The sequence below is a fragment of the Amphiprion ocellaris genome, chromosome 5, assembly GCF_022539595.1.
Source record: "Amphiprion ocellaris isolate individual 3 ecotype Okinawa chromosome 5, ASM2253959v1, whole genome shotgun sequence".
Taxonomy (NCBI): Eukaryota; Metazoa; Chordata; class Actinopteri; family Pomacentridae; genus Amphiprion; species Amphiprion ocellaris.
In genome coordinates, this window is record NC_072770.1 from 23,242,809 (window position 1) to 23,266,879 (window position 24,071).

Genomic DNA, 24,071 nt, shown 5'->3' on the forward strand with positions numbered 1-24,071 from the left:
TACTCGTCAGACAACCAAGTGTGTTCTGAAGGAGACTCTTTCAGCTCTGCAGCTGTACGGACCATTACATTACAGGAGGTAATTCCTTTCCATTGTGACAGTCATTTAGAGTGACAGGGACTCTGTGTGTTGGTGTGTGTCTTCTTCCAGAGGCCTGGGAGTTTGAGGGTTCTGTGCAGTGTCTTGGCTGCTCCAATTACAGCACTCTTCTGGACAGAAACCTCAGATGTTGTATCTGGAATCTGCTGGAGCATAAGGGGTCACAGCCCTGAATGCTGTACTGAGACAACAGTGGACTTCACCTTCCATATCTGTTCCAGTTGTTCCTTCAGTGCCTGGTGGTTCTTCTCGATGTTCTCGTGCTCCTTCTTCCTGATGTGACTGTGAGCTACCACATCTAACACAGCTGTCTTCTTCTGCTCCTTGTTGACCACCACTATGCCTGGTTGGTTAGCCAGCAGCTGCTTGTCAGTCTCGAACTTAACTTTCCACTACTTTCATTGCTGTGTTCCACTGGGACTTCAAACCCTTACTCAGCACAGATGTACCAGTATACTATCTCATCTACTTGGTCATGGCTCTCAGCGTACACTGTCCCAGCTTGCATCTTATACATTCTACTATGTGCTGGCATGTCTCAGGGGCACCTTGGGTCCTGTCTTCTGTAGCGGACTCCTGCCTCAACTTTATCATCTTATATTATCTAATTATCAAGCTGATGAATGATGCAAATAGTGGTTAGTTGCAGCCCATTAAATGTTTTGTCAAAGAGGTGTCAGAAAATGTGAAAAATGCCCATCACAGTATTTCATGTCACCATTTAAATGGCCTGTTTCATCCTACCAAGGTCAAAAACCGAAGACAATCAGTTTACTATCAAAGAAAACCATTAAATATCATCTGTAGTGGCGAAACTGTGGACTTTTCTGGCACAGTTGCTCGATGAGATGACTTTAATGATTTGCTGATAAAAATGTTTGCCAATTTACCATTGATAACTCAACTATTTGTTGTGTAGCCAGTTTTCTTTATTTCTTTTGAAATGATCTCACACACAAAGGATGCCACAACTCACTGACTTACAGTAAATGGTTGTTTGTACTTTGGGTTAGATGTGATTTGTTGATGTACTTTTGGGTGCAACACAGAAGTGCTCTACAAATTACAGTCAGTCTGAAAGAATTTGTTCACCTGCCACACAAACATGGCTTTAAAATAGGTCAGGGAGAGATTCGTAATGTAACTGTTGATAGAAAATGATAAGCAAAAGTAGATAAAAGGGGAAGCAGGTAGTACATGTAATACAGTATCCAAACAAGCTTCTCCTTGTTTGTTCTCTTCTGATCCATCGCTGCTTCCACTCGCCTGTCCCAATGAACAGGGGATTCCCCCACACAGCGCTTCAGCCAGACCCACTAACACACTGAGCCGCTCAGCTTTGGCAGTCGATCATCAGCAGCAATCAAGGTTGAGGCTTCACATGCCAAAGAATACTCGCCCAAAAACCAAACACACAGAGAGACACGCGTACATACACAAAAACACACAACCGTGCACACGTTAAAATGCAGAAACAATACCCTTCAGGGTTTTAAAGCTCTTACAGGGCAGATCAAAGAGCACATGCACACACACTGAGCCGCTGATAGCTGGTGTCGTATGGGACAGAAGGTGTCAGGAAGTAAACATCATACCCTCCCTAACCCTCCCCCTGTTGCCATGGATACTGAATTTGCAGGCATTGAGAGGTGAGGAGGAGAGAGAAAACCCTGAGTCTGCACGTGAAAACACACACAAGCACGCACACACACACACACACACACACACACACACACACACACACACACAGAAAGCATAGAGTCCGACTGACTGACAACCAGACATGTTTGGAGGGTACAAGGACACATAGCAGGACTGCAGGATAGTGCATGTGGGTGACTGTGGGACTGATTGGCGCCGTGCTGTCAGAGTGAGGGGAACACTGGAGGGATGGACATATATTCCGTTGGGTCAGCATTAAACAAGCGCCAACTAGATCCGTGGTGTATTCCCACCGGGCGGTTGTGTGGAATCTATATATATGTATGTGTGAGTGTGTGGACGTGTGAATGTGTGATACGTGTGTGTGTGATAACAATAATGTACCGCAGGGATGAAATGCCATTTGTATCGAGGAGGGAAGGAGAAGTGATTTTTGCTAAAAGACAGTCATAAAAATAACCTGACAAAGATGAATTAGATATGCTGACCTGGCGCTCACACGCTTACACACATTTAGACAATCTCGCTGTGATAATAAATGCCCATTGGAAGCAATCAGGTCTTGATTTTTTTTCTCCATCTTTATTATTCACAAATCGCTGGCTAGTTACTTTAATGAATGAAAATAAAGTAGAAACTCTTGCTTGCGGAGCTTTGAAGGCATTCCCCAAGGTGTGTCAGTTCATCTGCTCTAAATCAGACAGACCAGAAGGACTTAAACAGCTGTGTATGGACATTTGCCAATCAAGAGCAGGCACAGTTGTGCTCCATTAATGGCTAATCTGTAACTGACTGTAAAGAGGGATGGCTTGTTAAAACAGCAGGAATATTAAACTAAACAGTATGGCGTCTCCATGAAATACAGTATACAAAGTCATGTGATTGCATTTATATTACAGCTTCATAAAATTACTGTTATATGTACTGTATTTGCATAACCCGACTCTTCAATAAGTTGTTTATGAGTGAGGGGGTCTGCTATTATTTTTTGGCATCCAATAGAAACAGTAAAGAAACACAGACTTTAATATGTTTTTAAATAATAGACAATAGGAAAGAAATATTGAAAAGCTGCTGTTCAGTGTAAAGAAGAGCACTTTATACGTATGAGTATGTGCAGCACATGCTACAATGCACCCACCCGCCCTGGCAGAAAGTCTACGGCCAATCTGGACCAATTAAAGCACAGATCTGTGGGTGCCAGAGAGTGTGTGTGGTTGAGTGTACGCTTCCTCCAGGGTGCCCACCCCCCATAATTCAACTCACGCAAGATAGCAGCGAGAAGAGAAGAGAAGAGAAGAGAAGAGAAGAGAAGAGAAGAGAAGAGAAGAGAAGAGAAGAGAAGAGAAGAGAAGAGAAGAGAAGAGAAGAGAAGAGAAGAGAAGAAGACTTGGTGCCATTCAGTTGCTGACACAAGATGCTGGCTGAGACGTTCAGAGAGGAAATGGAGGATCAGATAGAGGAAGACAAAAATGAAAAGATCTCAATGACAAAAGGATGTGACTGAAACTGGAGAGGCAAAGGTTGGAGAGGAAAACATGAGGATGGCAGCAGAGGTGGAAGAGGGGCAGCGCTGTCTGATGCAAGCTGCAGAGCTTTACATGACCTTTATGTAACTCAACTACAGGCACTTCCTCTCTGTCTCAGTCTTTCTCCATCTCTCAGTCACACCTTTTCTTTCTCTGACTTGCTCTTATTTACAAGCTTAACTGTAGCTAAATTTGCAGGTCTCCATGTGAGGATTTTCACTAAATTGAAGCTGAGTTTGCAAGTCCGTTCCTCCACTCACTAACGCATCACTGTAGGTAGCACTTGCTATTCAGATTTGAAATGTAATTTTTTACGTTGCCCCAGTAATATTTAAAAAGGGTATTAGCTCACAGCTGTTACGCCTGGAAATAGCAAGTTCAATAATTAATTATTTTGTCAAGGTTATGCATTCACTGCTGTTTGGTAATGAGATACTCGCCCACCTAATTCAAGAATAATATGCCACTCTGGTCTCATATTTACCATGGAAATAATCAGAGGAGCCCTACAGACAAAATGTAATACTGTTTGAAATATTAACCACTGATTTAGTTTTCATTTTAAATAATTAATAATAATCATTAATAAGACACAGTTGTCCCTGACACATCCTGTCCACTGCTAGATAAAGTGAACATTGTAAAGTGATTAAAAACAGTAAAAATAAACAAGAAAGAAATGGAACTTTTTTCTGTTATGTTGTAGGAGATACCAACAGATTTGTGAAATGAGGCATTGTGTATAGTTTTCACAGGAGGTGAGAACTACACACAGATGTTAACTATGACTCCCATGGATGATTTGGTGAGAATCATAGAATTGCAAGTTATGATGAGCGGAAGCTGAAGTTCTCCCTTTGTAGAGACCTAAAAACCTTGGACAGTCAAACTGTTTACTTGCAAATTCTGGTTCAATTTTGCATAATTCTGGGAACTTTGATGAAATGTTTTTCTTTTCCCCATACTATAAAAAACAAAGCATTCTGAATTGGTAAAGCTTTAACTGGCTTCTTATCCTTGAGAAACAGCAACTAAGGCTTAGGGGTATTATAGCATTCAGAGCCATCCAAAAGCAATAATTGAGAGAAAACAAATTTGATCTTATAGGAACAAAATTGAAACAAACTAAATAAACAGCCACACCTGACTTCTGATAGTATTCTTGAATTATGCAGGGACTCTTATGTTTCTGCCTTGAGGAGCATTGATTGATGAGAACAATAAAAGGGAATTTTAAACTCCTCCCACCTCATAGCTCCATTGGAAATTAGACAAAGGGCACATGAAGTGGACAACACACTGTGTATGTTTGTCTTAAAACTGATATGAGCATAATATTTTATATGCTTACATTTGGTTGCTTACCATTTTCTGTGCACCTTAGTTTAACAAAGTACCAAGAGAATGATTATGATGTGAAAGTTTCCCACAAACTTTGTACCTATATTTATTTTTGAGAAAATTATGCCACATTCATTTTAATTGTAGTATGATCTGAATTGGACAATAAAGAAATTGGTCAGTTGTAGCTGTAACATTGCCACATCATCCCTTAACAGTTTTTCTCTCTATAGCTCTTTGGAAACAATTAAAGGTTTGCCTCCATACAACCCAACAACAAAATGTAAAACTGTGTTCTCTATTTACAGGTCTTCCAGATCATTCAACAAAATACAACACAGTTCTCGGTGTAACACTGGTCTTTTCCTCCAGTAACATTTTTGACTGCAATAACAGAAATGTGGATACAGGTATCCTCCATGCCATACCTGTAAATATGTAAATTCATCACATCATATATGCTCATAGGCTGCACAGTGGTGTAGTGGTTAGCACTTTCGCCTTGTAGTGAGAAGATCCCTGGTTCGTGTCCCAGCCTTCCCGGGATCTTTCTGCATGGAGTTTGCATGTTCTCCCTGTGCATGTGTGGGTTTTCTCTGGGTACTCCGGCTTCCTCCCACAGTCCAAAAACATGCTGAGGTTAATTGATGATTCTAAATTGCCCGTAGGTGTGAATGTGAGTGTGATTGTTTGTCTGTGTATGTGGCCATGCAGTGATCTGGCGAACTGTCCAGTGTGTCCCCTGCCTTCACCCCAAATCCGCTGGGATAGGCTCCAGCCCTTAATAATTGTAGTAGCCCAGAAGAAGTCTAGGGTTACAGCCATTGTCTGGCATTCTATTATCGATACACATGCGTTTTAAAATTGAGATGGTGTTTCCTACAAGTGGGCAAAAATTCTTTATTAATTCTAAAACAATGGGCTGCTTGTATACAGACAACTGATCTGTAAGTTAGAGATGAAATTGTTGTTAGGCAAAGCAAATTTACACCTTATGAGGTAATTTAAAAACTTGAGCTGATGGTGAAAAAGAAATTCAGCAGTCCCCATGCGAGGCACAGAGAAGAAGGCACTGAGTAGTTAGATAGGTATCTAACTACTAACAGATTTTGGTCTTTTTCCAATTAAAGTCACAGTCACCGGCATTTTTCAGTGCACTCAAATTCTTTCCATACTTGTGACATGTTTACTGTGCAAAATTTAAGTTGCCTGAGTTTCACCGACTTCTGAGGACACCGTCACTGCGAGTTTATATTTGATTAAGTCTGGTAGTGTGTGAGAGAGACAGACTGAGTGAGAGTCCATATGAGTAAATGAAAGGGCTATTGAAGTCTGGAATTGAGGGCAAGAAGAGACATTGTGGGGCATACGGCGGTGGAGAGAGAGGAAAGCAGCTAAGTGTGAATGATGTTCTTCTTGCACCGGGGCAGACCACGTCACAGCCCCCATTATTCTAATGGGTCACCACAATGCTTACTGACCTTCATCATCGACAGGCAGAGCTGGCCGGAGAAATGATAGTGTGTGTGTGTGTGTGTGTGTGTGTGTGTGCGTATCAGTTAATCAGACATTTACAATATGGGAGGCAGTTCAGGCTATTAGCATTGTAATTAAATGCACTACACAGACTTTACAATGCATTTGGCAAACAATACCATTTGGTGCAGTCCTATACATGTAGCTGAGCATGCATACACACACATATGTCGGCACACACTCAGATAAACAGAATGCAATGTTCTCAGGCCACTATGAAGACGTGCAGTCTCGTCTGACTTCCTGGTTTAATGAGCAGATTTAGGTCAATTCAGTGCACACATGCCATTGCTAATGGACATACGCACACATACACTTCCACTTGATATGGTGTGTTAATAAACCCCCACAGTAAAACAATAATTTGAAATTGACCCAGCGACGCCTCATCAGATGACAAAATCAATCACCACGCTATATCCAAAAATACCGTGTGAGGACTGTGGAAGTTTGCACCCCAATATAACAACCGAGCAGCAGTTCTTCCATCTCATGCAGTCAGAGCAAAGCTGTAAGTACAGTGAGGTAGCTGAGAGATATGAAGCATTATCTGACAGAACGATGGCTAACTAATAGACCTCTCAGCACACACGCTTTAAGCCATCACCGCTGATAAGACAGAGAGCAAGGGAGCACGAGAGACGGAGAGACAATGAGACTGAGAACAATAAAAAAAAAAAGTGATCCTTTGAAGAGAGAGAACAGCTCAGTCTTTTGGTAATGTTAATATGGATATTGAATCTTCACTGAGGAAACTCAAGTGTGTTTGTAGATGGCTGATAATAAAAGACATGGTGGAGGTTCTGGTGCTTTGTGGAAAATAAGGAGACACCAAAACAAACCAAAGTTGATTAGAGGCGCAGCAGAACAAGTTCACAACAAAGAAGCAGGAATGGAGCTCGCGTCTGTGTGTGGATGAAACTCTGCACACGCCTTTGAGTGTCTGCACCAACCCACGTGTCTGTGAATGGAGCTGGAAGTAAATGAATAACAGACAGCAGCTGAGAACTGAGGCATGTTGTAGGTGGTGCTGAATAAATGGGTCTTGATTTAATACAGCGACAAGAAGATCTAAGAGCTTTCTGCGGCTCTACATGCACCAAAAATATCTCATTAGATCCTCCAGTATATACTTTGTTAACTCTTGCTGTTTAAAATCTGCCTTGGATGGTGTCTGTTCTGTACAGCGTAACGTTGGTATATGTCATCATGTGTAGTCTGGTGTGTGGCCAGACATGATAATGCTCTGAGCTGGATAACATCTCCTGTACATCAACTCATACATCTTTCTGTGAGACACTTCCAAGTCTGGGTGTACTGTGTGTGTTTATGCACTCACGCATGTGTGGCTGTGCATGAGTGTGATGTATCAGCCCAGTTGGACACTTACAATACTGGGAAATGCTGACTTGGTGTAGGCAATTCATCACTGGAACCATTTTCTCTTGTAAGATTTCAATACCTATAGCATCCGTTTACCAAGTACTGTGCAAAGGAACGAACATATTCTATGTTTTACAGCATATATATATATATGTACATATGTATGTATTTTAGATATTTTCCATATATATCTAAGTACACAACTGTGTAATATCACTTAAATGTCAAATGGTTTGAGATTGTTCCACCTTAGAGTTAGAGTTATTGTCTTATTTCTAGGTTCAGAGGAAGGTATTTGCTCGCCTGTCATTACTCAGATTGAAGTCTTTTATTTTTTCAATTCTTTGTACGTTCACCTTTATTATTGATGACAGAATAAATCCTCCTCAACATGGAGGTGCATCTGTTTGACAGAGACTATTTTTCAGCTGCTCTTTGCTGGAAGGGTTTGTTGCTCTGTCTTTCTCTTTAAAATACCCCAAAGGTGTTATATTGGATGCATATTAGGCAGCATCCTTGGCCAGGTCATAATTTTGACTTTTGACTTCTTATGAGACCCTTGTGTGGTTTTGGTAGTGTGTTGGAATATTTCTCTCCTGCCAAGATTGTACAGACTGGAAGTCATCTTATCAGCCGTTATTTTGATATATCCACAGGCATCCATGGCCATCTATAAATGCCATTACATGAATGAACACCATTTTTTTCTCCCCATGCAGCCCCACATTCTACACTGCTACGTCAGTGTTTCACTGTCAGGACTATATTTTCACTATGATGGTCCTATCCAGGTTCAACCCAAATATGCCAGACCTCATCTGAGCCGAACAATTTTTTCTTGCTAATATCTGACAGAAGAATGTGCTCACAATATTTATCAGGCCTCATTTCATGTTCTCTGCACAGTGAAATCTTTGATTTAAAAAAAAAAAAAAACAAATAGAAAAAAACAAAGGTTTTTGACTTAGACACCATCCACAGTGGATAAGTCATGCAAAGTCCATTACTACTGTGTTAGCTGTTGCAGAAGCTCTGATTTCCATAGATCACAGCTGTACCAAATCTGAAGCACTTAATAGACTGTTTTTCAGACATAGATTACACAAGAAGTGCACTGGCTGCAGCTGCATTTTGATAGATTTTTAGTTTGTTCACCGATTTTCCTGTATCCCTTTCCATCTTTCTGAAGTCTCAGAATTAGATTTTCAGTTTCTCTGACAATTCTTTTCCATGTGGAGCCATGATGCAGGCACACAGATGGACACAACTCATAGGTGCGAAACTGAGAAAATTCTGGTGTTCACAGGTTATTTATAACTATGTTCATGCAATTAGGCTAATCAAAATTGTCTCTGAATTTTGTTTCAATGATCACAGGTGTATTCATTTTTGTTGCATTGAGTTTGTACTTAGGGGCCCATGTTTTCAATACAGTCTTTATAAAGTTTTTGTTTTTGATTGTTCATAAGGGAAACATTCCACTTATAATCTAAGAAATGTTGTGATCTTTGACAGTTCACCCAATTTTGAGTCATTAGACATTGCCCAGGGGTGAACTCACTTCTGATGTAGACTGTTTTTGATGCAATTCTTCAGGTCCTTTGAATCCTACATAGCACTTTGGCATTTTTTTTTTAGCTGGCTGTTTTGGTTTAATTGTCTGTAACTCTACTGTTTGGGCTGTTAGTCTGCAGAATATTTATTTAGCTTCATTGTATTGTTTATACGGAACTTCTCATATGGCTACGCTAGAAATGTCTTCACATGGCCCTGGTGTCTACAACTTCTCCGCTTTTGTATCAAATAGAAATAATGGCCAGAATTCCAATTAATAGACAAATCTGTAAACAAGTCTCTTGTCTCTGATTTATTCTTTATTTATTTTAGGCCTTATTTTTGTTTCATTTTACAAGGTAGTTGTTGAAGTTTCAGTGGAATTATTAACTTGTCATATTGTTTGCTTCTTTTCTCCTGGCAAATAGTTTCCACATCAATCACATTTTGGTTGCTACTTAATTACAAAAGCTCTTAGAGTCTGTTACTGTTAAAAAATATCAATATTACTAATAATTTACTAGCATGGGTAAATGTCACTCATGGATGCTTAGCTATAATCCAGATACTGATACACCAAAAAACATTAAGCAAATATGCATATTAAGGTACGATATATTCCTAACATTTTGCCGCATTCCTGCATATTAGCGGGACGGACAAAATATGACAAACACTTTCAAATTTAATGCTGTTTACAACACTGTCTCACATGCCCACGTTTTACCAGCCCTATTCTTACCTATTGGCTTGCAGTTCAGTATACCACCACCACCCACTATGACCTCAAGAATAACGTACAAAATATTTCACAGGAACCATTTGCTATATACATCAATATTTGTCCTGCCAGTGTGTCCTTCTTCCAAATCCTGCATTTCACTTGCACCGCCATGCTCTCTCAGATCTCTGTGTGTGTGTGTGTGTGCGTGTGTGTGTGTGTGTGTGTGTGTGTGTGTGTGTGTCGGGGGGTGTATGTGTTATTGACAGTCAGCAGCGGGGGGTGTGTGCTATGTTGTGAGACACTGACAAGCTCTATTTCATGGAGCAGAAGAAGCATTTTGAAGTTCTTTAAATCCCTTTAAGGGTCCAGCCGGGGACTTAGCTTCTGACGCCACCGCCTCTGCTGCTGCTTAAATCTTCCTGGGGAAAAACTGGGGTTTAAAAGATGCCACCCACCCACTGCGTATGTATGTGCACATTTGTTACTGAGTGTCTTTGGGAGAATTGCTATGTGCACATGTTCTCTCGTGCATTTTTACACATACAATTTTAGAGTATATAACCTTGGTGTTCAAAACCTTGAGTTTCGAGACTCACGCTGCCCAGCCTCTCACTCCGACCCCAGTACAATGTTCACACCCTTCCGATGCCTTATCTCCTATTCTGAGGGAGTTGCAGGAGAGAAAGCAAACTGACAGAGTTCCAATAGTGTAGTTGTAAGACATGGCAGGGCTGCTGTGGGCCTAACTGCTGGCTGGAAAACTTCATCTCACATCCCCCTCCTCCTCCCCCACTTTCTCATTCTGTCCTTTCCTGCCTCCCCTCCTTCATTACTTCCCTTACCCTCTGGTGGTCTTGCAACTCCAATCACTCTGTTCTTATTACCAGGGAGAAGGAACTCACCCTCACACACACATACAGAGAGGCTTTTCGTTCTTCCCATTACCAGAGCATGTCCCTCGCTGCTGGGGACCGTCAGGTATGCTTAATTCAGCTTTTTCCCCGACTTACTTTCTTTCTGTCTCTCTCTGCGAAATCTTACTCTGACTTTGTGTATCTGTCTCTCTTTCTCACCTTTCCTGTTCCTTCCCTCACTTTCCTTCTCTCTCCCAGGCAGCCAGGGGGACAAATTGGCGCCCGACTGAGCTAAATGTGCCTGGTGCTGAGAGCCAGATGGTACTGGCAGAGGGATGGAGGGAGCGAAGGACGGATGCAACTGAGAGATGGAGTGTTTAAGCCGTGGCGTGGCACAACAGCGTGGGGGAGCTAGCTTTGCACGCTAATAATCTATTAGTGCTCAGGGGCCTGAAAGCTGTGCACAGGCCCTTGCCAGGGGCCAGTCTGACCCGCTCACAGCTTTGGTGAAGAAGGGCTTGAATCAAGACTGCACAACATAGAGGAGGGAGGATTATGCAGTGAACTGCTGAGGAGTAGGGGGGAAGAGACTGACAGATTATGTCAAGACGCAGCAGGACAGCAGGAGAAGACAAGAAAGAGACAGCGATAGAGAGGTGTGATGTCAGGCAGCTGCTGGGAGGTAGATACGTTGGTGGACTTCTCACTTCTGATTCGTTTCTCTTTCTCTCTTCCAAAATTATGGATCTGATCCGAGTAATGAGCAGAAACTCTCTGATGATTCTCCCAAAACAGTTGAGCAAAAGCATGCAATTAAACCTTTTTTAAAGTTGGACCCCATTTTTGTTTTTCAGCCCATGTTTTAAATCAGTAATACAACTGTGCACTTGCCAAGTTTATTAGTGAGATCTGGGAATGCATCAAAAATGCAAAAAAGTCTAACAAGGCAAGACTAGCAATCTGGTGATCACAAAGGTTTTAAACAAGCCCCTAGATTAGCTACACTGAAAAAGAAAACAAAGGCAAAGGATGAATACTGAGGCTGTATGTTGTAATGATCTATCACAGTTTGCATACCATGTCGCTGATCTGCCTATCTTGCATGCACAGATATCAATGAGACCCCAGGTTGTAGTTTTACTTATTAATAAAGCGGTTTGAATGTTGTGGAAAAGCACTGAGCTTGTTTCCAACCTGTTTTGCTAACCAGACTGCTCATACTTCTTTCCCTGTCTGACTTGTTTTAATCAATGCAGCATTCTTGAATCTCATTAAGTAGTTGAGTGCTGTGTTATTAAAATAAAATGAAATAATGGGCAAAGCTATGAAACAAGACCTGAGTAGTCAAACACCAAGATGTTTTAAAATGGCAATGTTGGGGTATTAACCTTGAGATGGAAAATTTTTGCGAAAAATTGTTCTGATTTAGTCAAGTATCCAAGTTGACCTCTTGGCTTTGGGGTTTAGATACTGAACATGAATCACAGTGCCTCTGGTGCAAATCTTATCAGGGGCCCATCATTGTTTCACTCTTGTGAGGGCTTAAAATACCCCAAAAATACTTAAAAGAAAGACTATCAATATTTGGGGAAAGGAAAAGTTTGTGTTGAGAAGAAATGTGGATGGAACACCACCCTTGGCTAAGTCTGAAAGAACTTTGCCCTCTATTTCCTTCAGTCTTTTACCCTCCCTCTTTCTGCTCTCTCTCAGGGTTTCTTGGTGGCATTCAGCTGCTCACTTCATGCTCCACTTTCCTCCGCATCAGCCCAAATTCTAATATTTGGTGCTTGCGTAACACATAGCACAAGATTTGGGCTTCAGTAGCAGACCAATGAGATGTGGTAATTTTTCATCTGACTTTGCCCACCCTTCTCAATATTCGCCTATCGTGGCGCACAAAGCTGCCTCAGCCGTCCATGCATAAGCAACACTAGCCGCAGGCATACTCTCTCACACACTTACAAACACAGAGACTCAAGACGACATGCAGACAGTGCATGTTGACATTTAAGAAAATACGTGCAGCATGTGTGTGTGATTGTTTCTGGGTGGGTGCAAATGTATAGTGCTGCGACTAATCACTATTTTCAATACTCATTCATCAGAGAAAAAGGCCATTCACTGTTCCTAAGGATACATTTTTAAATACCTTGATTTGGCAGTCCAAAATTTCAAAATATTCAATTTACTACAATACGAGACAAGGATGTGCAGTTATCTCTCAAAATTTTTGCCATTTCTTCATGAAAAATTACCTTTAAAGCAATTAATTATCAAAACACTTGGTGATTCATTGCCTTTTGATTGACTCATCAATTAATTGCTCTATAAATATGAGTAGGAGTGTCTGTGCCTTGCTAAAGTGTGGATGTGCTAAAAGCCAGGCCACCTTCAAATACCGCACAACTCTTTTTCTTTTCTCTGCAGTCTAACGTATATTAGCTTTGGCACTCATTCCCTCTCACACTGTACCTGTAAGCAAAACACACCTCTAGTACAGTAACTATTAGGCTCAGTACCAAGCCTGCAAAGCTCATTTGCTCTGGCTTTGGTTCAAGCAGTGTAAAATCCTCTACTCTGTATTAGCCGACCAACCATTACCACAGGAATGGAGATATCAAGTCTATATATTTATTTACTGCAATATAGGAATTGATTAAGGTCTGCGAACAAGTCCTTTGTCCTTTATAAGGCCTGCAATGACACATTTACACCTTGGCAGCATTCCCTTTTAAGGCTGGCTGCAGTCTTCATGAGGTAAATAAACTATCCTCCTCACAGTAGGCAATTTTAAAATGAAATCATAAGTAGGGCAGTAGGGGTGGTATCATTTAAAATGTCTTTATACAGTACAATACCTTTAACCAAAGAAGCCTAACTTCTCAAATGGGGAAGTACTTGAACACCAGGCTAGCTCTAACCCTAACATTGAAAACCTGTCCATGCCCAGCATCAGGTTTGGTGTTGCCGGATATGTACTGAAACATCCTTTTGTACACGATACACCACTGCAGAAAAGTGAGAAGTGCCACAGCAAGATACCACCAGATGTTAAATTTCCAAAAAAAAGCATTCCCACAAGACCTATCATATATAAAATATAGTTCGTAATGTAGTCTAAATCTGTCTGATCAAAGATTAATTAAAGAAAAGTATGAATTTGAGCAAGCATCCAAAGCCAGCTTCCGTTACTAAAGTTTTAATTGGTGCTGAGTACTGGGTTACTCCCTGCCCTAGTTATGAGAATATATATAGCAAATTTGCATCAGAACCAGACTCTCTGGAAGTATATTTGACTCACATTGGTGATTATTTGACTCAACATGTTCAGAATACAGGTTACTTGACGTTGCATTTATCATTATTTCTCCACAGTACAGTGGAATGTCACTATAAACCTAGTGTCTTATTCTATGATAATACTACATTTTCATTGTAATATCTCACACAGTGATATCAGGTTATAAAATAAATTCAACAAAACCTCTGCTTCGACCAAATGAGGAAATAATCCAACATGTACAGTCACTTCATAAAGCATAAGGACCTTTTTACTTTCACACACTCTATTGTGTTTAATAGTGGTTAAAAAATATTAATGGTTAAAAAAAGATTGTGAGATTTATCCTCTTCTTAGATTTATCTAGAACTTGACTTGAGACCATTTATGGTACGTTGATTTGGTTGGACATGGTGTAGACAGGACGACACCTGTGTATGTAAAGGTCCCACAGTTCACTCTGCATGTTGGACAAAGACCAAGCAAGGTACTCTCTGTAGGCTTATGTGACCAAATTGTGGTGAGCATAGATCAAGGGTCTATAACCCAGTATAAACCTGTCTCTAAAGCTTTGTGTTTCCAGGAGCACAGTGGCCTCAATAATTGTGAAATGGGAAAAGTTTGGAAACACCAGGAGTAAATTCCCCAAATTAAGGTGTGTGGACTAATAAGACTTAAAGCTGTAGTTGCTACCTAAGGCACTTCTACAAAGTGTTTGATTTAAGGGTCTAATGATAAATAAGACATTTGTCAAAAAATTCTAAAAACATATTTGACTTTTACATTATGAGTTACTGAGGGTAGATTATTGAGAGACAGTGTTATTTTGTCATGTAAAACTACATTTACAACTCCATAAAGTAGAAAAATGGATACTTTCTGAAGCGACTGTTGTCATACAAACACAGGGTGCTTTGAAAATCTTTAAACAGTGAGCGCTGTGTCATCTTCCATCCCACACAAGACTGTGTTGTGCTGCAGACAAAGGTCAGCTGCAGGAGTAAGAGGGGACAAGAACTGTCTGTGGGACCAGTTAATGGACTACTGGATTACTGATGAGTTAGATACACTCAGATAGTGTGAAAGAGACAAACAGCAGTAGATGGAAAGACTTCAGAGATAAAAGCAAGAGAAAGTAGAGAGAAGTGAGGGGTAGAAGAGAATTAAAGCTGTAATGATACAGAGAAACAAGCAGTGAGGAGAGCTATTGTCACATAGATTTCAGAGAAAATGCACCAACCTTGAGACAGAACCAGGATGAAGACATGCACATAAACTCAGAGGCACGTGCTTTTTCATAGAGGCACGAAGCTATGTGTGTTTATGTGTCTGCACAAGGGTAAGCAACAATCACAGCTACAAGAAGTCAAAGGCCGGGTCAGTGCTATGTTTGAGGTCGAATAAACAACACGACGTTCATCACTGTATGCTGCGTACGAAAGGGGGACAAAGGGTAGAATTCTGAAACAGAGACAGTTGGTTTGGAAGGGCAGCGAGGTGTGTGTGCGCCTTTATCTCTGTATATTTGTATGCTGGCAAAAATAGCCAGTGTTGTGTCTGACTGGAACAGGTGTCCAAACATCATAACACACACACACACACATCATCAAACTCGCATCCCACCATAAAGGCACACACCTTTTTAAAAAATTTAACTCTGCTTCCTATTATCTTCGTCTTATTATCACACTTGACCTTGTTTTGTGGCACTTATCCAGGTTGTTTTCTTCTGGCTAGATCTTTGCTTGTGTTGTATCTACTCTGAGATGTGTGTCGCTTTGGATAAAAGCGTCTGCTAACTTAAATTGTAGAACTGTACTATATGTAACCCTTAACCATACATACTGTATTCACACCACAGTCCTACTATTACACTTGAACTTGTTTTATGGCACTTATTCAGGTTGTTTTCTCCTGACTAGATCCTTGCTTGTGTTGCATCTACTCTCAGATGTATATCGCTTTGGATAAAAGCGTCTGATAAATGAAACTGTAGAACTGTACCATATGTAGCCCTTAACCATACATATATGTAATGCCGATCTACTCAAGAAAGGTACAACTGCACAAAAGAGCAGAATGCTATTATTTACCAAAAATGCCAAATAACTTAATTTTGACCATTACTTTAAAAACTGCATCTTGTGTGTTAAGAGAAGTAAAATGTGATATCATCCCTCACAGTAAAACCATAGAATGATACTTTATGGGTGATGAACAGTGACCTGCTTTATTTGGGCACACGGTGTTCATCTGCCCTCTCTGCATTACACACACATATGCACACATGCCTGCCTTATAACACATTTCCTTTGACAGCGTCAGAACAGTTTTCTTCACACAGAAAAGGAACAATGTGTGTGTGTGTGTGTGTGTGCAATATAAGCATCCAAGTGCATGCAAGCATGTGTGTGTATTGGTGTGTGTGTGTGTGTGTGTGTGTGTGTGTGTGTGTGTGTTTAAAACCTAATTTGTCTATGGGCAAGCCCATCTCTGAGGGCTGTATTAGAAGCATTATGCCCTGTAATGGGCTGACATGTTAATCTGAAACTCTATTCTCTGTAGCTAATGAACATATCCATCCTAGTCTGTGAGTGTGATGGTGTGTGTGACTGTGTGTGTGTGGTAAAATGGCAATGTCGTCCCATTTGTGTGATGCTGCTGAGGCAAACATAAATTTGAACACTGATGCAAAGATGATTGGGATTTATGTATTTTTAACATGACAACATGGAAGAGCACTGAATTTTGAATTGCTTGCACACTTTGTTTCCTCCATGTATGTATGTTTGAGTGCACGTCTTTGGAGGAGAGACATAGATCTGACAGTTCTGGGTCAGACCAGTCCCATGGAGTCAGGAAACCTACAGAAGGGATAACAAAACGCATACACACATGCACACGCCTCATAGGTGAAGATGACAAATGTTTGTTGAGCAAAAAGAAAGAGGAGGGCTTCAATTTGGGAGAAAAAGGCTGCAGTGCCACGCCAACGCTCATGTCAGTTTGCACCTTTGGAGCAGAGAGGACTGAACAAACAAAAAATTCACATACAACATACATGTAGACACTGATGACTGGAGGGCTGCGCAGCAGAGGCGGCAAGCGGAAACACAAAACTGTTAGATTGTGTTTTATATCGAGGGCATAAACACTCCACTTATGGTCATGTTGAGCGCAGCCACGAATCAACCTAATTATCCCTGACACATATAGGATAGTGGGGTCAGGAGCTTTGCCAACTGCTGCAACATTGCTCTAATATATTCATCACACCCCAAACTTGAGACATCAGATCCAGTATGTTTTTTTCCACACTTCCCCCTCATCATTACTAAACACACACTGCAATTTCCAATAGTGCACCAGGGCCAGACAGTTCTCATTCCTCAGCTGAGCAGAGCAAAACTGAGCACAAATCAATTGCAACTGAGATATTCTCATTTCTCTCTATTGCTTCACCCACTGTCCATTGCATCAGCTCTCCACTCTGTGGCTGCTGTGGAAAAGGACCACTGGCGCGTTTTTGCCCTGTGTGCATGTGCGAGAGTGGGTTGTGTTTTTTTGCAAGAGGGAGCGAGAGATAGCTTATGCATGTGCACGCCAGTCATAATGTCTGCATAATATCCCCGAGGTCAATGACTGTATAACTAATACTTGTTTTATTGCTGGAATAAAACATTACGCTGAACCAAGCAGGATTAGGAAACAAGCATGACAGCCTCTTCCCACTCCCTCATCTCTGCCTCACTGACACACACATTCACACACAGACACGCATGCATGTGTGGAAGCAAGCAGCCCAGGGCCATGTACACTAGCAAGCAGCCATGTTTCTTTCGCAAGAGGCTGCAGCGAGCCTGTCATCGTCAGCATGGTTCCCTCCCTTGCTCTCTCCGCTCTCTCGCACACCGTGCAGTGACATCATGCCACGCATTTAGACCAGAGGGTCAGAGGCTAACACAGCTTTATGTGCTGATGCTTCATTGTCGCCATGCTCAGTGACTGCAGCGGCCCCTCTTTCTCTCAAACACACACTTGCGTCTTTAAATGTCAAAGACATCCCAATTTAGGAATAAAGTCCTCCCGCTCCCATTACCACTGACAGGCAGGTCGCCACACACAGAGGTGAGGTTGTTTCCGCTCGGATAATTATAGGTACCCCTACCAGCAGGACACTACTCTAACATCAACCCCGTACAGACTGATATTTCAGTGAGTAAAAACCATCCGTCTACTTCCTGCCCACCTTTCAACCTACTACATTACCTTTCTGCCCACAAGACATTTAGATCCTCCTTTCTGGCATGCTGCCACTTATGAGCTTTTGAAGTGCCTGTAGCCTAAATTCCCATCATCTTCACAGTTATTCTCATGGTGATGTCCCGGGACATGAAGGAGTGTTGGAGGGGTTCCCCGGCAGAGGTATATGACGCAAAAACCTTAGGCTATAAGTATAAATTTAGATTTTCAACACAGGGACCATTTCAGGATGAAAACCTAACAACGGAGCTACCCATGTGATGAGTTTGTGCTTCTGTGTTGAAACCCTTCTAATAAACACAACTCACTTGATTTAATGTGGAGTTTTTGGGGCCATGGAGTTCACTCTGCTCCCTGAATCCAAGACCACTGCTGACCTACAGCCTCCTCACATACCCCGCAGTGCAGACAGATGTCCAATTCAATACCATAGAGCAGCTAGCAAATGACAAGCTGTGTGCATAGAGGATGCATCTCCCTGGGACGAAACCGTATCCACCTATCAACCCCCTCCACCCCACATCCAGACCCTCCTCCTTCCTCCTTCCAAGGCCGGCTGGCTGCTCCTCACCTGAGGCAGCGCGGCGTTGATCTGCCGCTGGAGCACGTCCCTCTCGTGCAGCGCCCCCTGCAGCTTAGTCTGAGACTGAATGAGGGTCTCCTGAGTCTCCCTGAGGGACTCCAGCAGCTTGTCCCTCTCGTCCAGCATGTTGACCATCAGCTGCTCGAAGTTGGCCTCCTGGTCCGAGCCGTTCGGGACGCCGCCGGTGCCTCTGGGAGGACCGGCTGAATCTCCTTCGCTGATGGTCGGCATCACCTCGCACATCATCTTCCCTGCTCTGTGGTCTGCTGTAGGACAGTGTCGCTGTCGGGATTGGGGAAGATGGTGAGATGTGCGGGTTACAAGGCTGATAAAAGAGACTTAGAATAACTGATAAGACGGCCTATTAACGCCCCGTAGCGACGCGCTGGATGCGCACCCCGTTCCCCGTTACATTACATTTCCCCATGCATCAAACGTGAATTCCTCAGCTTTTACGTCGCCATACCTAATCAGAGTGCCCGAAATGAAGAGATGATGGTTGACCTTTCATCCATATTAACCGGCGTTTCTTCACCCCGTGAGCAGATCCGCCCTGCCCGGCGCGCCATGCACTCACATGTAGAAATCCCGGCGTGATATGATTGACAGCTCAGAGATAGACGTTCGGAGGGGTGGTGCCCGCGAGCGCGACGGAGATCATAGCACATTGGCAGGAAAATACATTTTAAAAAAGAGAAAAAAAATGGAGATCCGCGTTCCCCCTCCTTTTTTAAAAAAAATTTTACTCCTATGGATAGTGAGAGCGAGTCTTATCTGCATCCGCCTTCTGCGCTTCCATCCCTCCACACCGCCACCGAGCTCACTCCTCCTCCCACACACGCACACACTCACAACACCACACACATACACACACACGAGGGAATCTGCAGTTGTCACTACCAGGCTGGAAATACGGGACCAACTCCCCACGATCAGCCTATAAGCGTCTGCACCATATGCGCATGCAAAACAAGAGGAGTGGATCCAGCCTGACAGTCATTCATGACAATAATCATGATTCTGCAGCTAGGTTTCAAACAGCCAGCACAGGCTTGAGCCTTAATTTGCTCATATGTAATTAACTCTTCACATCAGCACCACTTGAGCGCGTCCCTGACCTGACCGCTCCTGGGACATGATGCCCGGTCCGGTTCCATCAGTTTAACCAAGCCGAAGAAGGACGCACAGTGCAACCACAGTGGACAGCGCACCCTGCAGGAGCTGAAGTGAACCTGAGGATTATTTGAAAAGAAGGGGATGTGAAACAGGCGTCACCTTGTGTGGTGGCACTTTACTCGAGCCTCACCCTCCCACTCAGCTGCATATTCCATAACACCAAGCACCTGAAGTGTACCAAACCAACACTGTTAAAGTCATATTATTTGTTGCATGTCCAATACTTTTTCTTCCTCTGATCATGAAATAATGTGATACAGTTAGGGACAGCCCTCTCGCTCTATCAAAGCAACAGTAGGACAGTGCAGACTCCAGTGAGCACTCATTACCCTAAGCTATGGTGACTTCCACCAAAAAAAAAAGATCTACTGTCCTGTTTCTTCCTTCATTTATGGAAATTTGTATTTCCGCACTACATTTCTGCTAACTGTGGGTGACAGGAGAAAGCCATTTCTAGAGCTGCTTGGTACGTAATGAAGGGGGGGATTGCACTCTGTTAGATGGAGGAGTCTGGGGAGCTCTCCCATTTGCATGACCTTTTATATTTTAAGGGCTTTTTATGTTTATTTCTGGTGACTTCTTATGTGAGTCACCGTGGCTTTGACACATTACCCATTAGAATATGAAAAGATGTCTGTCTAAACACATAAGCAGGTGCCTTTCCCACATGAAAAACTGATCTTTGAATCACACACAAGTGGCAGTGCTGATTTGATTCATAACCCTGAAAGTTTGATCAATATACCTGTTTAAAGTTTAGAGACAAGACTCAACAATAACCATAATTTAACACATAACCGTGAGGCATAAGTATACTATTTTATTCACAAGCACATTGTAGGGCTTTGTAATTTCTTAATTATTGCTTTAAGGTAAAAATCATTGTGTATTCCACAAAGTGCATTAAGACACAGCAGTCCTTATTTCGCCACAACACCCCATAGCTCTCCCAAATCATTACATTTTCTCCTGGGTCACCATTTATATATTGAAAGTCAGCTGTAATCTGCTTTAGCTGTATAATAAAATCAGCACTGAAACATGGCCTCATTTCAGTGTGTAGAGAAAATGATGAACAGCCCACATGTAAAAGTGATGACCACAGAGAACACACTTATGACTGATTATGCCATGATCAGATTTGTATTTAAATGTACAGATTGAGGGTCTGGGCTGGTTTAAGAGTGAAATTGGATGTCACAGAGATAACGGATATGGGAATTCATGATTTTTTGCAGAAAGATAAAGGAAACTGTTTACTTAGGGCAAATGAAATGAACCCAGAAGGTTCTCTCTCTCTCTCTTTCTCTCTCTCTCTCTCTCTCTCTATATATATATATATATGAAACCTTGAAACCTTCACTTACTCCTATTTTACCCTTAATGTCAGGAATGCTTCAATGCTGGAGGGCTACAGTGAACTAAAAGCATTGATGGATATTTTTCACCCCCTAGTGGTAGAACAGATTCTCTAAAGCAGTGTTCCAAATCAACTTTAATATTTACAACTCTGACCTTTACTTGATGTATTGTTTTTGCTACAAGCACTCTTGGTTTACCCAAATAAAAGTAGCAGTATTTCAATTTGAGCTCTGTAGTTATTACCTTCTGACAGCAATGTCTAAACAAAGAGCAAAGACAGAGATTTTTTTAACCAATGGAATGGCATGCATTGCGTCTGTACTACATTTATTGTGCAGAAAAAGATGTTGCACATTCATTTTTTTCCTCATAAAGTGATCCTTTTCTGCTTGTTCCATCTGTACTGTTTTATTCAGCAATAGTGGGGATGGCTACTATTTTGCAAATAAGCCTTTATTGAAAGTTGCAACAACACATGTTTAATTATTGATATGTAATTAAAATTACAGGATTAATTAAAATAATTAGAAAGACAAAATGGTCTCTTTTTTACATTTATAGTCTAATGTTTAATAAAAAACTATATAATTTGGGGCCTTTATTTCATTGAAATAAAGGAATATGCTTAGTTAAGGATACTTTTGTGTATGATGGTAAAAGGATTAGAGTTCAAATGTTGAGTTTAGTCCAATTTTAGGCCAAATTAGTTACTTTGATTAGGGGAGCTAGGAAGGATCGGTGTTGGATGGAAGAGGAACAATGAAAATCTCAACATCCATACAAAGCACAAAAGATATTTTTATTGAAAGCAAACCTTGTGAATTATTTCTTTTAACTTGAAATCAATATGCTGTGTTACAAACAGGAGGTGTGGGTGAAAATAGAGCTCACTAGATATTGCACAGCACTGGAGAGTCTATATGTACTTAAGACAGCAAAGGGTTTGATAAAACTCTGGTCACTAAGGAGAAAAACTTAATCTTTTGTTACATCTCCTTCCAACTATCTAAAATGTGAGGAGGTGAGACAGATAATCTGCAGATTGCTCAGCTGTCTGCTTTTTTAGTCTTCTTTCATAGGATTTTGCCCTAGAATATGTGGCTCCATAGGTTTTCAAGGTATTTGACAACAATGTTACAGATTCTGCAATGCTGTGTGGCCTGCAGCACTTCTACAATTTATCTACACTCCCCTCCAAAACTATTGGAACAGTGAGGCCAATTCCTTTATTTTTGCTGTAGACTGAAAACATTTGAGTTTGACGTTAAACGATGAATATGAGACATGAGATCAACATTTCAGCTTTTATTTCCAGGTATTTACATCTGGATCTGATGCACAACTTAGAAGATAGCATTATTTATAACAGATCACCAAATTTCGAATATGTGACTGACAGGTGTGTTTTTTTTTGCCCTGGTGTGTCTTATTACATTGATTGTTCAAACAATAAGTAGCGCTCGATGTCTATGTTCAGTTTCAGATTTGGGTTTTCCCTGTGCAGACTGCATCTGTAGTTAGAGGTGCAACCAACACGAAAACCAGAGAGCAGTCTATGGGTGCAAAATGAACAATTGTGAAGCTGCGAGAAGGTGGAAAATCAGTCAGAGCCATGGTACAAGCATTGGCCATAACCAGTACAACCATCTCGAATGTCCTGAAGAAAAAAGAAACCACTGGTATACTCAGTAGCAGGCGTTAAATGGGCAGCCTAAGGAAAATAGCAGCAGTTGCTAACAGAAACAGTGTGAGAGCTGTAAAGAAAGACCCTACAACACCTGTTAGTGACATCATTCATTAACAAAAGTACAGAGGCTACACCAGAAAATGCAAACCACTCATTAGCAAAAAGAACAGGAAGGCCACGCTGGATTTTGCCAAAAAGTACAGAGATGAGCCTCAAAAATTCTAGGACAAAGTTTTATGAACACAGATTAACCTTTATCTAAGTGATGGAAAGGCTGAAGTTTGGAGAAAGAAAGGATCTGCTCCTGATCCCAAATATACAAGCTCGTCTGTGAAACACAGCAGACGTAATGTCATGGCTTCTTCTGGGATAGGCTCATTAATTTGCATTAATGATGTAACACATGATGGCAGCAGCAAAATGAACTCAGGAGTCTACAGAAACATTTTTTCTGCCAATTTAAGGAAAGATGCAACCAAACTGATTAGGAGATTCTCATCATGCAGCAAGATAATGACCCAAAACACGCTGCCAAAACAATAAAGGAGTTCATCAGGGGCAAGAAGTGGAGGTTTTAGACTGGCCAAGTCAATCTCCAGACTTAAACCCTATAGAGCTGCATTTTGCCTGCTAACAAGGAGACTGAAGGGAGTTATCCCTCAAAACAAACAACAACTGAAAGAGGCTGCGGTGAAAGCCTGGAAAAGCATCACAAAAGAAGAATGCAAAAGTTTGGTGATGTCAGTGGGTCACAGGCTTGATGCAGGTATTGCTAGCAAAGGACTCACAACTAAATGTCAAGTCTTATTCACTTTAATCTATTTTAAGTATATCTGTTTCAAATACTTTTGCTCATCTAAAAATTTGATCTGTTACAAATAATGCTATCTTCTAAGTTGTGTATCAGATCCAGATGTAAATACCTGGAAATAAAAGCTGAAATGTTGATCTATTGTCTCATATTCATTGTTTGACGTCAAACCCAAATGTTTTGAGTCTACAGCAAAATTAAAGGAATTGGCCTCACTGTTGGAGAGG

At 41.5% G+C, this 24,071-nt stretch overlaps 1 protein-coding gene across 9 annotated transcripts in view; it reads right to left on the minus strand.

Annotated features, from left to right (window-relative positions):
* Positions 1-19,669, minus strand: part of ppfia4 (PTPRF interacting protein alpha 4) — a 60,544-nt gene extending 40,875 nt beyond the window's left edge. For 2 of the 9 annotated variants that reach the window (XR_002748078.3, XM_023297376.3), the window contains exons 1-2: positions 19,275-19,662; positions 18,797-19,090 (exon numbers count right to left, since the gene is read on the minus strand). Coding sequence is in view for 8 of the 9 variants with exons in the window: in XM_023297376.3 (XP_023153144.2) it covers positions 18,797-19,054 (258 nt within the window). In the remaining variant the exon portion in view is untranslated. Of the gene's footprint in view, positions 1-18,796; positions 19,091-19,274 lie in introns of all 9 variants that reach the window. The other 7 variants (XM_055010735.1, XM_035942519.2, XM_055010734.1 and 4 more) reach the window with 6 other exon arrangements.
* Between the last annotated feature and the right edge of the window lie 4,402 nt (positions 19,670-24,071).